General features: G+C 40.0%; 1 protein-coding gene across 2 annotated transcripts in view; it reads left to right on the top strand.

Annotated features, from left to right (window-relative positions):
• Positions 1 to 481: 481 nt before the first annotated feature.
• CCDC150 (coiled-coil domain containing 150) overlaps positions 482 to 12790 on the top strand; it is a 50864-nt gene continuing 38555 nt past the window's right edge. For both annotated transcript variants that reach the window (XM_067470735.1, XM_067470732.1), the window contains exons 1-7: positions 482 to 598; positions 3871 to 4041; positions 5739 to 5959; positions 6951 to 7129; positions 8370 to 8438; positions 9900 to 10016; positions 10208 to 10337. In XM_067470735.1, coding sequence (XP_067326836.1) covers positions 3896 to 4041; positions 5739 to 5959; positions 6951 to 7129; positions 8370 to 8438; positions 9900 to 10016; positions 10208 to 10337 — 862 coding nt within the window. In that variant the 5' untranslated portion in view covers positions 482 to 598; positions 3871 to 3895. The remainder of the gene's footprint in view (positions 599 to 3870; positions 4042 to 5738; positions 5960 to 6950; positions 7130 to 8369; positions 8439 to 9899; positions 10017 to 10207; positions 10338 to 12790) is intronic.

The raw sequence follows: 12790 nt of genomic DNA, 5'->3' as shown, positions 1-12790 counted from the left end.
ACCCAGAATATCAAGGTAGACATTCCACAGTATCTGCTCTCTCCTTGGGCCCTTTCCACACAGCCCTATATCCCAGAATATCAAGGCAGAAAATCCCACATTATCTGAGTGTGGACTTAAATAAACTAGTTCAAATTACTCAGATAACCCAGTTCAAAGCTTGATATTCTGGGTTATATGGCTGTGTGGAAGGGCCTGGGTTGTCTGAGTCCACACTGCCATATAATCCACTTCAGTGTGGGTTTTATACAGCTGTGTGCAAGGGGCCTAGAAGTTGAAAGCAAAAAAACAACATAAAATCCGGCAACCTAGCAATTCCATGGGCCCAGAAGTCACAGCAGTAAACCCAGCCTTCAACAGGCTCGAAGAACTACGCTGTCCAGAATGCTTTGCTGCAGTGCCGCAGGCGCATGCGTGGTGTCGTCCTTGATGGCCGAGACTTAGCGGGAGGAGGCGCGCGCAGGCACGCGCATGCGCCCGGAGGAGCCTCCCTGAGAGGCGGGTCGGTTTGAAGCTGGGAAAGAGCTCCATGGAAACAAGGCCGCGGAGCCTTGAGCTGGTTGAGTGGTCTTTCTTTTCGCGGTTGGCTGCTTTGGAGGTAGAGCGGGTTCTGCTGGGAGAGGGCGGCAAGAATGATTCTCCTCCATTTCTGGTTGAGAGAGAGTGAGAAAGACATTGCAGGAGAGCTGCAGTGCCAAAGGGTGGGCCTGTTTGGGCGCACAAGTAGAAGCAGTGCAGGTTAACTGCCATGACTCAATGCTATGGGATCCTGGGAATTGTAGTTTGGTGAGGCACCAGCACTCTTTGGCAGAGAAGGCTCAAGAGCTGGCTCAAGACTCAGGCCCCTTCTACACTGCCATATAACCCTTCTACACTGCTATATAACCCACATTATCAAAGCAGACCATCCACAATTATCTGCTTTGAATTGGATTATGTGAGTCTACACTGCCATATAATCCAATTCAAAGCAGATAATCTAGATCAGGGATCTTCAAACTTTTTAAACAGAGGACCAGGTCACAGTCCCTCAAACTGTTGGACGGCCGGATTATAATTTGAAAAAAACACAAATGAATTCTTATGCACACTGCACATATCTTATTTATAGTGCAATTTTTTTTCAAAACAATACAATAATTAAAATGAAGAAGAGTTATCATGGGGAAAAGTTGTCGCCACTGGAGCTTTGTCACCAATCCTTGTTTTCATGACAAATTTTCAAAATCTATCATAGGGACAGAAAATGAAGTGAAATCTTCTTACAGGGGCTCAGACAGAAAAACAAACACCACCTTTCCCTATGCTATGAAAATGGCTGACGTTACAGTTAAAAATGTACCTGTTCTGACTTACATACAAATTCAACTTAAGAACAAACCTTCAGAACCTATCTTGTTTGTAACTTGAGGACTGCTTCTATATACCAGTGTAGGTAAAAGTAAAAGTTTTCCCCTGACATTGAGTCAATTTGTGTCTGACTCAGAGGGTTGGTGCTCATCTCCATTTCTAAGCTGAAGAGCCGTCGTTGTGCCGTTACCTTTCCACCAAAGTGGTACCTATTGATCTACTGACATTAGCATGTTTTCAAACTGCTAAGTTGGCAGAAGCTGGCGCTCCCAGGCTAACAGCAGGAGCTCATGCCACTCCCGGATTCGAACCTGTGACCTTTCGATCAGCAAGCTCAGCAGCTCAGTGCTTTAACCCACTGCGCCACCGGGGACTCCATAGCAGTGTAGTAGACTCATATAATCCAGTTTAAAGTAGGTAATTTGGAATCAAGAACTGGATTATACAGCAGTGCAGATCAAGTCTGAGACTCCTTGTGCACTGCCATATAATCCAGATTAAAAAAAACTGAGAATCCACATTATCTGATTTGAGCTGGATTAAATAAATCTATACTGCCATATAATCCAGGTCAAAACAGATAATCTAGATTTTACATGACCACGTAGAATGGGGCCTGAGTTGCTGCTCCCTGATCTGCCCCTTCACTGACTCTAAACATCTCGTTTTTGTATGTTAAGGTCCAGTTTGCTTACTGACATCCAAACCCAAATTTTCCATGATTTCCTTTCATCAATCCGAGCCAGCATTGCTCAGTTCATTGCATTAGCTGCACTGAAATGACTTATTTTAAAAGATTGCCCTTTACAATTTGGATAGTATTGCTTTCATGTTTGCAACCAAGAGTTTATCAACCCTATTTAGCATTGGTCTTGGTTCAATAACATGATTTGACTGCCCTCTTTCATCTATAGTCGTCATACTTGCTTTGAAAACTACCACAATTTTGCTTTGATGTCATTTCTGTCAAAACATCTAGTGTCACGAGGTGGGATCTCCACTGAAAGTAAATGTAAACTCACTTTTGATGACTGTATAATTTTAAAACATTTAAATCGAAATACAAATCTTGGGTGAATGATATTTTGTAGAAGTCCTGGGATCTCAGCATTGATAGTTCATCGTCTGCAGGATCACTTGCAACAAATTTGAAAAGTTTTATTACCGGTAGTTCCTTATAGATGCTCTATCCAACGTTGCTTTCGTTTAATTCCATTATATATCACTGGCATGTTGGCTTATGAATAAAGAATAGCTGAAGCTGGACATTTTTCTTTGATGAAAAAGAATGCACTATTACTAGATATAATTGGTGATTGAAGTAAGGGACATAGGGTTACTTTTCCAATGCTATCTTTTGGCAATTTCTGAACACTACCATGTTTTCATGATGTAACGCTTATATAACTCCATTATATCACTGATCTACATTCTGTTTTTCATCCAAACCTCGTACCTCCCAGTGTTTATAAGGTAACATTTGGAATACTGTGTGCAGATTCATAATGGATCTGTGCCATTTCTAACAGCTGCTCTTGAATGCAGCCCTGGACAACAAACCAAATAACAACAGACTGGTCCTCTATGCCGTCTTTGTCTTTTTTGCAATCTATTTGCATTTTCTAGGATAAGTAATTGGCAGCATATGCTTTATATGAAATTGACTATATCCATTCTGGTTATTTTTGGGGAATGTGACAGCCTGCATGGTGAAGTGGTTTTAGTGTTAGGTTGAAGGTGCATCTACACTTTAGAATGCATGTCAACACCACTTTTAACTGCCCTGGCTCAATGCTATGGAATTATAGGAGTTGTACTTATACAAAGTCGTTAGTTTTTGCTGCCAAAGCAGGCTGGTACGTTACCACCTACAACTCCCATAAGTGCATAGCATTGAGCCATGACAATTAAAGTATCAAACAGCATTAACTCTACAATGGATGTGTGCCCTAGGACTCTGAAGACCAAACTTCAAATACCTGCTCATCCATGGAAATGCCCTGAATTATTTTAGGCCACCCTGAGTCCCTTGGGGCAGAGGGGTGGGTTAAAAATAAAGTTATATTATTTTTATTATTATTAGACTAATCACACTCTCCCATCCTGAGAAGGAGGCAAAAGCAACCTCTCTGAAGCAATCATCATATGTCGGAAACAACTTGAAGACACACAATAACAAAGGACCAGAATGAGTTGTAATGCTGAATGGTTTTGGGAATGCATTCAGTATGTTAAAATAGGCCTGGAATGCTTGGGAGCATGTCACATAGGAGCTATTGGTCTCTCTGAATTACAAATGCTAGAATTGACAATAGTTATACAGAGGTTTTAAATGAATGCATAGCTAGAAATGTCAGAATTGAAAGGAAACATAGTTGAAGTGAGCAGTACCCTTATTTGCTCCCCGCGGTACTATTGCATCCCTGTTCTTATAGCTGTAGTATTTCCTTCATTGGCTTATGAATATGTTGTAAGGTCTCTTATGATTGCTACATACCTGTGAATTGATTTCATTTGCAGCTAATTGCTGGATGCTGAGACAATTATGGCAAGGCCAATCATTTCCCCCGTGAGTATCAATTCTACAGCTCCTGAAACCTTTGTGGTCTTGAACCAGAGAATGAGAGTTGTTGAAGAACAGACAAATGAACTTCTGAAGGATCTACGGACCCTGGATGTCAAAGGACAAAGGTACAGTAGAATAAATGTTTGCAGCACAGTCTTGTATATGTGTTCACTCAAAAGTATGTTCCACTGTGATTAGTGGGTCTTATGATCCACGGTGGCGCAGCAGGTTAAACTGCTGAGCTGCTAAACTTGTTGACCAAAAGGTTGGTGGTTTGAATCTGGGGAGCAGGGTGAGCTCCTGCGGTTAGCCCCAGCTTCTGCCAAACTAGCAGTTTGAAAACATACAAATGTGAGTACATCAATAGGTACTGCTCCGGTGGGAAGGTAATGGTGCTCCATGCAGTCATGCTGGCCACATGGCCTTGGAGGTGTCTATGGAAAATGCTGGCTCTTCATCTTAGAAATGGAGATGAGCACCAACCCCCAGAGTCGGACATCACTAGACTTAATGTCAAAAGGGAAATCTTTACTTTTACCTATGATCAGGAATGAGGATAGAGAATTGCAGCCTTAATTCTTGTATTTTCATTGCTTTATATTCTCTCTTCTTTCCAAGTTTCTATGTTGGTCTCTCTTCTCAGTATTCAGGTTATTATTTAATAATAACTGTTCTAATGTAATCTGGCAAATTTTGCCAATCTTCTGAATAAATAGTATAACATTTTGAAGTGATTAGGCTTTTTGTAAATATCGTGAATAGAGCTAAAGACAAAATGCCCGAAAAACAGTGCTGTTTGTAAAAGACACGTTACTTTAAAAATTGACATTTTCTGAAGGTTGGTGTAAATTCATGCTGCCTTGAATCACAAAGCAGCACCTGTCAGCTTTTCCCCATTGATGTTCTGGCATGAAAAAGACACAGCATGAGACCATAGTTATTTTCAGGTACAATCTGTATGGTTGTATGTACTGAGAACTTGGTAAATGATTGAAAATGTGATTCTACCAGTCTGGTACTTGACTTTCTACAGGACCGCTTTATGAACAACTCTCCAAATACAGTAACCAATACTGGAAATTTTGTACACATTTGTTGTTTTTGAGTGACAATGCCCTTCTGCACTAAATTATACTTCTTAAAATGGTAGCTGTGGACTAATGCTACCAGTCTCTAGAGAGTTTTCAGGATGAGAGGGGTGTGATAGCTAAATACCTTATATGCAAGTACACAACATTCATTATCACCTACCAGCCAATCTCAAGGCTCTCTTCATGCCTCACTCCACACAGCTTAAACACAGTTCTGAGGTCCTTGATTAGTTTAACAGGCTGTGGCTTGTTTCCATTAACTATAGCCAGCATTCTGTTTATCCAGTTTGAAATAAGACTCACAAGTAAAACTGAAGTAAGTCATCAGTCTACTAATTGTGACCATGATGGATGGAGCTTGACAATAGCAAACTGCACTTAAGTGTTACTTTTGGATGAGATGCAGTGATTCAGATTGTGTATGTTTGTATGCACTCTCCCAAGAAGGGTCCCTTCATTGGGAGAGTGTGTGGTGTATTTTCCTATAAAAATGAATTAGGTATGTTCATTTCTATTGGAGAAAAAAAAAGTCAGGCATCTCGGGTCCATTCAGATTGAGAAGCAGGTTCTACCCCATTGGAACTGTGAGGAGGTAAGTTCAGATCAAGGATATTCTCATATCTTGTATTGCCATACTTTCAGACAAAATAGGAGAGAAATGTGTACCAGAAGCCTAAGATCAAGGGCATGTAGATTGAAAATGGGCATTGATTCCCCTTTGGTTCTTCTAGTGTGGAAATCTTCCCTTCAAAGCCCTTGGAGAAACTTGAAGGTCATCAGTCCATCAGCCCTGTCCGTGCCCAAACAGTCTTTGGTGGAACCAATGACACTTTGTGGCGAACCTGTGAGACTCTAGTGAACCGGATGTGCCGGCTTGAGAGCGTTGTGCAGACCCTAAAACTGAACATGTTCCGACTGCAGACAGAGAAGGAGCTGAATCCAAAGCATGCAGGTACTGTAGGAAGGGGAAACTATAAGACCTTCTTATTTGCTCCATTCCTTCAGCACAAGTCTTTCTGTAATCTCTCTATTATAGTATCTTTAGGAGTAGTTCCCAGGAAATGTGGCCTAAGTGAGCAGATCAAGGCCCAAGCAAACGAATTAATCCAGTAATAGTCAAAGTCCACACTAGCTATGCATTGAGAAAACAGAATCAATGGTTCACAAGACTGATTGTTCCAGGAAAAGGTACTTTTGCTACAACTGTGCCTAATATGAAAGGAAAAAGGCTGCAAAAGCATAAAGTTATTGGCAATAGTGTTTGGACCACTGTCCAGCACTCTAACCATAATATGGCACTTTTTCCCCTTATTCTCTATCCAGTGAATGAGTCCAAATATGTCTGTTATGGAGACCAATGGGGTTGACTCATCAAAGAGCAAGGCATAATGTATTTCACATTTCAAACCAGACGTTTGCAAGCAGGTTTGTCTGGAGGCAACTTTTCCTTCATGGCCACCTTGATTAGCATGAAACAGTCTTGCAGCCAGGCTTTGAAGCTACAAGGCAATTCAGTGCTAATCAAGGTGGGCAATTACAACATTCACGCTTGCCTCAAGCAGACAAGAGTTCTTTCTCCCACCTTGGACATTCCACAGATATACAAACTCCACTTACCTAGATTCCAACAAACCTCACAACCTCTGAGGATCCTACCATAGATCTGAGTGAAATGTCAGGAGAGAATGCTTCTGGAACATGGTCATACAGCCCGGAAAACTCACAGCAACCCATTACAAATCTTTGGTGATCTGGGTTGGGCAGCAGCTGCATTGGGACCCATAAGCAGCTCCAGGATCACACTGCCTACCTTTCTCTAAACCATTTCTAATGTAAATGAAGAATGCCCTGCATTTTAGTTCAAAGGAGAGATCAGAAGTTTACAGAAGTTTGGAAAGTGCCTGTACCAATATGCTTTGGTTTTCCCCAATATGCTCTGCCAGCTAATTTAGAACAGCGCATGAAGATGATCCAGGAGGAGCACATGGAAGAACTAAGGGTGCTGCAAGAAGAGGGGCGAATGTTATGCCAGCAGCTCCAAGACTCCAGGGAAGAGGAATCAAAAGCCAGAGATCGGGTGGAAAAGCTGCGGTCCGCTCTGGAGATTGCAACTGCTACAAAGGTACTGATGTTGCACCATTGTAAAATGGCCTAGAAACCTTATGTTTCAGCTCATGCTGAAGACATGGAAATTTGATTTATGTTATGTTGTGTTATTTATTGCCTTTTGTAAGCCTCCTTTCTCCCAGAGTCCAAGGTGATGAACCCAAATGAAAATACTGTGTAAAATCATAGGCTGGACTCCTATCAAAACAGTTAAAAATAGTTACGATAGATAAATTTTAAAACAATGAAAAGCAGACAAAGGAGTATGAAAGCATTTACAATCACATATACATTTAAAAAACAACATGCTTACATATTAAAAGACTGCTTGGTTAGGAATGTATTTGCTTGCTTGTGAAAGGAAACCAGAGAAGGGGCATTGTAGACACCTGTAGTCTTTTTAGACCCCTTCTACACTGCCATATAATCCAGATTATCTTCTTTGAACTGAATTATATGGCAGTGTAGACTCATATAATCCAGTTCAAAGCAGATAGTGTGGATTATCTGCTTTGATGATCTGGATTATATGACAGCGTAGAAGGGGCCATAGCATTGTGATTGTGAGATTTCAATGGAACTGGGGTTTTATTGTGAAAACACCGTCTTTTCTTTCTACAGTTAATTAAATGGAATATTTAAATCTGCTCCCAGCATTTGGTAGTGGGAGTGGAAGTTCTTTTGCTGGAGGTATCTAAGCAGAGGCTGAGACTCCATCTGTTAGAAAAGCTGTAGTTTTTTGAAACCTAACAGAGCTTTTACTGAGTGGTAGATTGAACAAGATCTGTATTATCCCACCCAATCCTATCTGTTTAACAAAATGTTGATCTCCACTTCTATTCTTCTCAACTTTGTCCCAGATCCCCTTTTGTTCAGCTCTGTTCTCCTTTAAACACTTCATTCCCGTTCCTGTCCAAATTCTTCATTCTTAACAGATCACCTAAATACTTTCACATGTAATGAAGGGAACTCACAGGCCAAGCCCTCAATGTACAGTTTTTAAATTGTAAAACTGAGAGGAAGAGGACAAAAAGAAGTTGTCCCTCAGTCATAACCACCAAGTCTCTGTAGTGAATAATGGTAGAAATTAAGATTTTAAAAAGTGGATGCCCAGAAGCTGACTTTTAAAATCCATCATTCATTTTATCCATCCAAGTGCAATAAGAATGAGGAACAGGGAGTCCAACTTTGAAAAAACGCATGCACATTATGATAACAGATGTTTGAAGAATTGTATGGTATTCTCAACTTTGCAGAGGGACGTAGCCATTGCTGCAGATGAGTTGAGGGCAACAAAAAAGAAGATGGACCACAAGATTCAAGAGGTAAGTGTAGCTGTTAAAGGAGAGAAATGAAGACATTGAGCTTTTCAGCTAGCTCAGAATGTATGATTACCATAACTAGGTTTTTCCGTGTTCAAGCCCATTTTCTCATATTTGAGATAAAACAATTTCAGTTTGCAAGTGTATGTAGCATATTCAGATATTTGTCTGTGCTTTAATATATAAATTAAAGCATACCAATGCTTATTTTTGGTTGCCCTCAGGCTTTCATGTTGTCCTCAGTGCTGAATAGCTTGTCTTTATACAGACATGTCTATATTAACAAAGCTACTGCTCCTTTCGGCAAAGTCTTTTTAAGCTCTGATTTTTCTGCTTGTCCCCTGTCCAGCTGGAGGTTTTAGATCAGTGCTGGGAGGATGGTGAAAGAGGGCTGAAAAGACATAAAATTTCAGTATTGTATATAAAACAATGCAATAAAGCTTAGGCTGGGAAAGAATGGGATTCTGCTAGCGCTGCATGTGCCTGTCTATTACAGGCAAGGGAAACAGCAGTTGCCTCCAGAATACCTCACTGTGAATGTGTGAATAACAAGCTGAGAAAAGGGTAAAGCAGATAAGCATTCTACATCAGGTAATCCAGCATGCTAAAAAGAGGGAGAAAATGGGATAGTATAATCCGACTCTAATATGAGCCAAGGCACCTAATTTTACAACAAAAATCTGGGAAAACGTATTGACTCGAGTATAAGTGAAGGGTGGGAAATGCACCAGCTACTGGTATATTTCAAAATAAAAATAGATATAAATAAAATTACATTAATTGAGGCATCAGTAAGTTAAATGTTTTTGAATATTTGCATAAGAATATAAGATAAGACTGTCCAACTCTGATAATAAAGAAGTAAAATAATAAATGTAATAATAATAGAGACAAATAATAAATGTAATAAAATATTAATAGAGTAAAATAATGGAAATGTAATAATAATAAATATAATAAAATAATAAAAGTTATGAGGAGAAGGAGGAGGTTAAAAATAATCTTGATTCGAGTATAAGTTGAGGTGGGCTTTTTCAGCTTAAAAAAAGGGCTGAAATACTCGGTTTATACTTGAGTATATACAGTAAATCTGGCCACAGAAATTGATATAGGAAAAGTGGTCATTAGTAAGGAAAAAATCATTCCTTGATACATTTTGGGAGAAACTTTGGAGGTAGTCTAAAGGTGTCTGTTTACTTATGTAAGGCTTATCTGACATGGTTGACACACTTCACATATTCTGTGAAACATGTTGAGATGCTCTTCTTCTTTATAGTGTAAGAGCTTATCTTAATTCTTTATATGCTGTTTCTGGTACTAAATCTATTAAAGAGCTTGTGCCCAGTAATGCACATTTTTTTTCATCTGACATATAGCTGTGTAGATGGGGAGAGGTCAAGTTTATAGTCAAAACTTGATGACCCTTATTTGAGTCTAAAACCACTCTTTCTTTACCACTCGCAGCTAACAGAGCAACTAGCTAAGGAGTCTAGCCAGCGGGAGTCTTTGCAAGAATCTCATGCTGTCCTGCTTTATCAGATGAATGATTTGGAAATGATGGTGGAAAAAGAACGGAAGCAGGTTTGTGAAATCCCAGCATGATTCACTCCTTCCTTTTTTATTGACCAAATGATGCAATATGAACATAGTTTTACAGTTGCACTTCAGGGATGTTGTTGTTGTTTTTGTTTTTTGTCCTTCAACAAAAGAAGACCTTGGGTAGTTAAATGAATGCATGATTCTACAGAGTGCATTTTTGGATCCCGTTACAGGTTCATACTTTGCAGCAGGACTGTAACACTTTACGTCAGGATATTCAGATGTCTGGAGAAAGGCTGCAGAAAGAAGAAGAGAGGAAAATCCAGCTGGAACAGCAGTGTATGCTGCTTAAAAGCAATCTAGGTATTTGTTATTTTTTAGATATTGTGAGTGTATTAAGGTACTCTTATTGCTGTATCCAATACACAAGTGACTTGGTTGCTCTGTCCTTAATGACATCACTTAAATCCATTGCACCTCATGTCATGGAAGTTTCAAATATGATGTTCCTTCAGTGATGGGTCATTTCTGGAAGCCAGTTGTCACTTTTTAAATTTTTATTCCTGTTTTGTGATATATATATGTATACACACACACATACACACACACAAAATACACACACACACTAAAAATCCTTAGACAATTGACAAATCCCTATATTATATTAATTCTTTAATTTCTAGGGGGAAAAAACATGATATGTGTACATATAAAAAACCGAAATGCACTACACCTATTACGACATAACATTTAACATATAATAACACTGACATGACACGTATAACACTTTGATTAGGATTTCCAACTTTTCCTTCATTGGTATCTACTGATTATTGGATTTGTCCCCTTTGTCTTCTATTCCACAATTTGCTTCAATGCTTTTTGGGTGTGCAATTGTTTTTCCAGCTGAAGGGGGACAAGTATTATCCCACACCATCTTGGACTATGAATCAGGTTCATTTTTAAAGTGTGTTCTGTCCGAGTGCTCTTTGTCCAGTGAAGTGTAAAAATAGGTTTTATCAGCAGTTATGGCTAAACAGAGGATGACCGATAGGCGTAAACAAACAGACAGAGTTAGCATTAGAGTGAAGTGATTGAAATAATAAGGGGATAAATGTCTCAAATGATTGAATTTGAGACAGTATTTTTTAGGGATGGTACAAAACAAATTGCAAGTAGTCATGCAGCTGACTGCTAAGGGTTTTATGTTGATAATTGGAAATATTGGGAAAAGGTGTCAATTTGCTGCTCTGTGGGTTGCTGTGATGAAGGGCATCCTCTAAAACAGGGGTCCTCAAACTAAGGCCGGAGGGCCGGATACAGCCCTCCAAGGTCATTTACCCGGCCCTCGCTCAGGGCCAATCTATGTCTGAAATGACTTGAAAGGACACAACAACAACAATCCTATCTCATCAGCCAAAAGCAGGCCCACACTTCCCATTGAAATACTAAAAAGTTTATATTTGTTAAAATTGTTCTTCATTTTAATTATTATATTGTTTTTAAGTTTTTTTGCACTACAAGTAAGATATATGTGCAGTGCGCATAGGAATTCATTCATGTTTTTTTCAAATTATAATCCGGCCCTCCAACTGTTTGAGGGGCATATAATCCTGGCCCCCTGTTTAAAAAGTTTGAGGACCCCTGCTCTAAAATATAAGTGAGATGAGTGAGAAGCCCCTAAGATTCATTATTGCTTTTTGGAGGCACTAGACCTTGGCCTCTTTACTCATATCCTGCCAGTGGGCTTCACAGAACTATTGATTGGTTGCTAGACTGAATGTTGGACTAGAGATGTCTGTGGCCTGCTTCAGCATGGCTGTTCTCACGTTTATGTATACCTATATTTAAACATGTCAAAGTAAAGGCAAAAAAAATCATAATCATAAACTATTGATCAGCCAGACAGTCTTAGAACCTGTGAAGAGAGTCCTGTTGGAACATTACACTCCCATAGGCAGTCATGATAAGAGGAGAAAAAGGTTGTGATGCATTAGCCGTGAAGGATGTAAGGTTGTAAAGAAATAGAGTGCTTGAAGTTTTCAGGTTTTAGCCTGCCTTTTTTCACCACAACTTGAGGAAATGACCAACTTGAGGAAATGACCAACGAATGACCATGAAGTCAAAAGGTTGAAATAGCCATGATGTGCCAGCAGGAGTCCTGCCCCAAAGTTGGGGTTGAATTTGTAGTCAAGCACTTTGAATAAGTCCTTTTTTATGAGGATTTCCAGAATCTTGCCAGCTATCTTGGTCTATGGCCAAGGGCTTCTGGATGCAGAATTCCAAAGCGGTAACCTACGGATGTGAGAGCTGGACCATAGGGAAAGCTGAGCAAAGGAAGATAGATGCTTTTGAACTGTGGTGTTGGAGGAAAGTGCTGAGAGTGCCTTGAACCACCAGAAGATCCAACCAGTCCATTCTTCAAGAAATAAAGCCTGACTGCTCATTGGAGGGAAGAATAGTAGAGGCAAAGATGAAGTACTTTGGTCACATCATGAGGAGAAAGGAAAGCTTAGAGAAGACAATGATGCTGGGGGAAATGGAAGGAAAAAGGAAGAGGGGCAGACCAAGGGCAAGATGGATGGATGGTATCCTTGAAGTGACTGGATTGAACTTGAAGGAGCTGGGAGTGGTGACGACTGACAGGGAGCTCTGGCGTGGACTGGTCTATGAAGTCACGAGTCGGAAACGACTGAACGAATGAACAACCAAGTTTTCTTCATTCTGAATCCTAGTCTAACACGTTGCTTAGTGGAGGGAATCTAGAATGGGAGTCTTTGCTTAAGCCCATTGTATGCTCCATATGTCTTCCTGGG

This window comes from Anolis sagrei, chromosome 1, assembly GCF_037176765.1.
Source record: "Anolis sagrei isolate rAnoSag1 chromosome 1, rAnoSag1.mat, whole genome shotgun sequence".
Classification (NCBI taxonomy): Eukaryota; Metazoa; Chordata; class Lepidosauria; order Squamata; family Dactyloidae; genus Anolis; species Anolis sagrei.
This window is presented reverse-complemented; position numbering and strand designations above follow the sequence as displayed.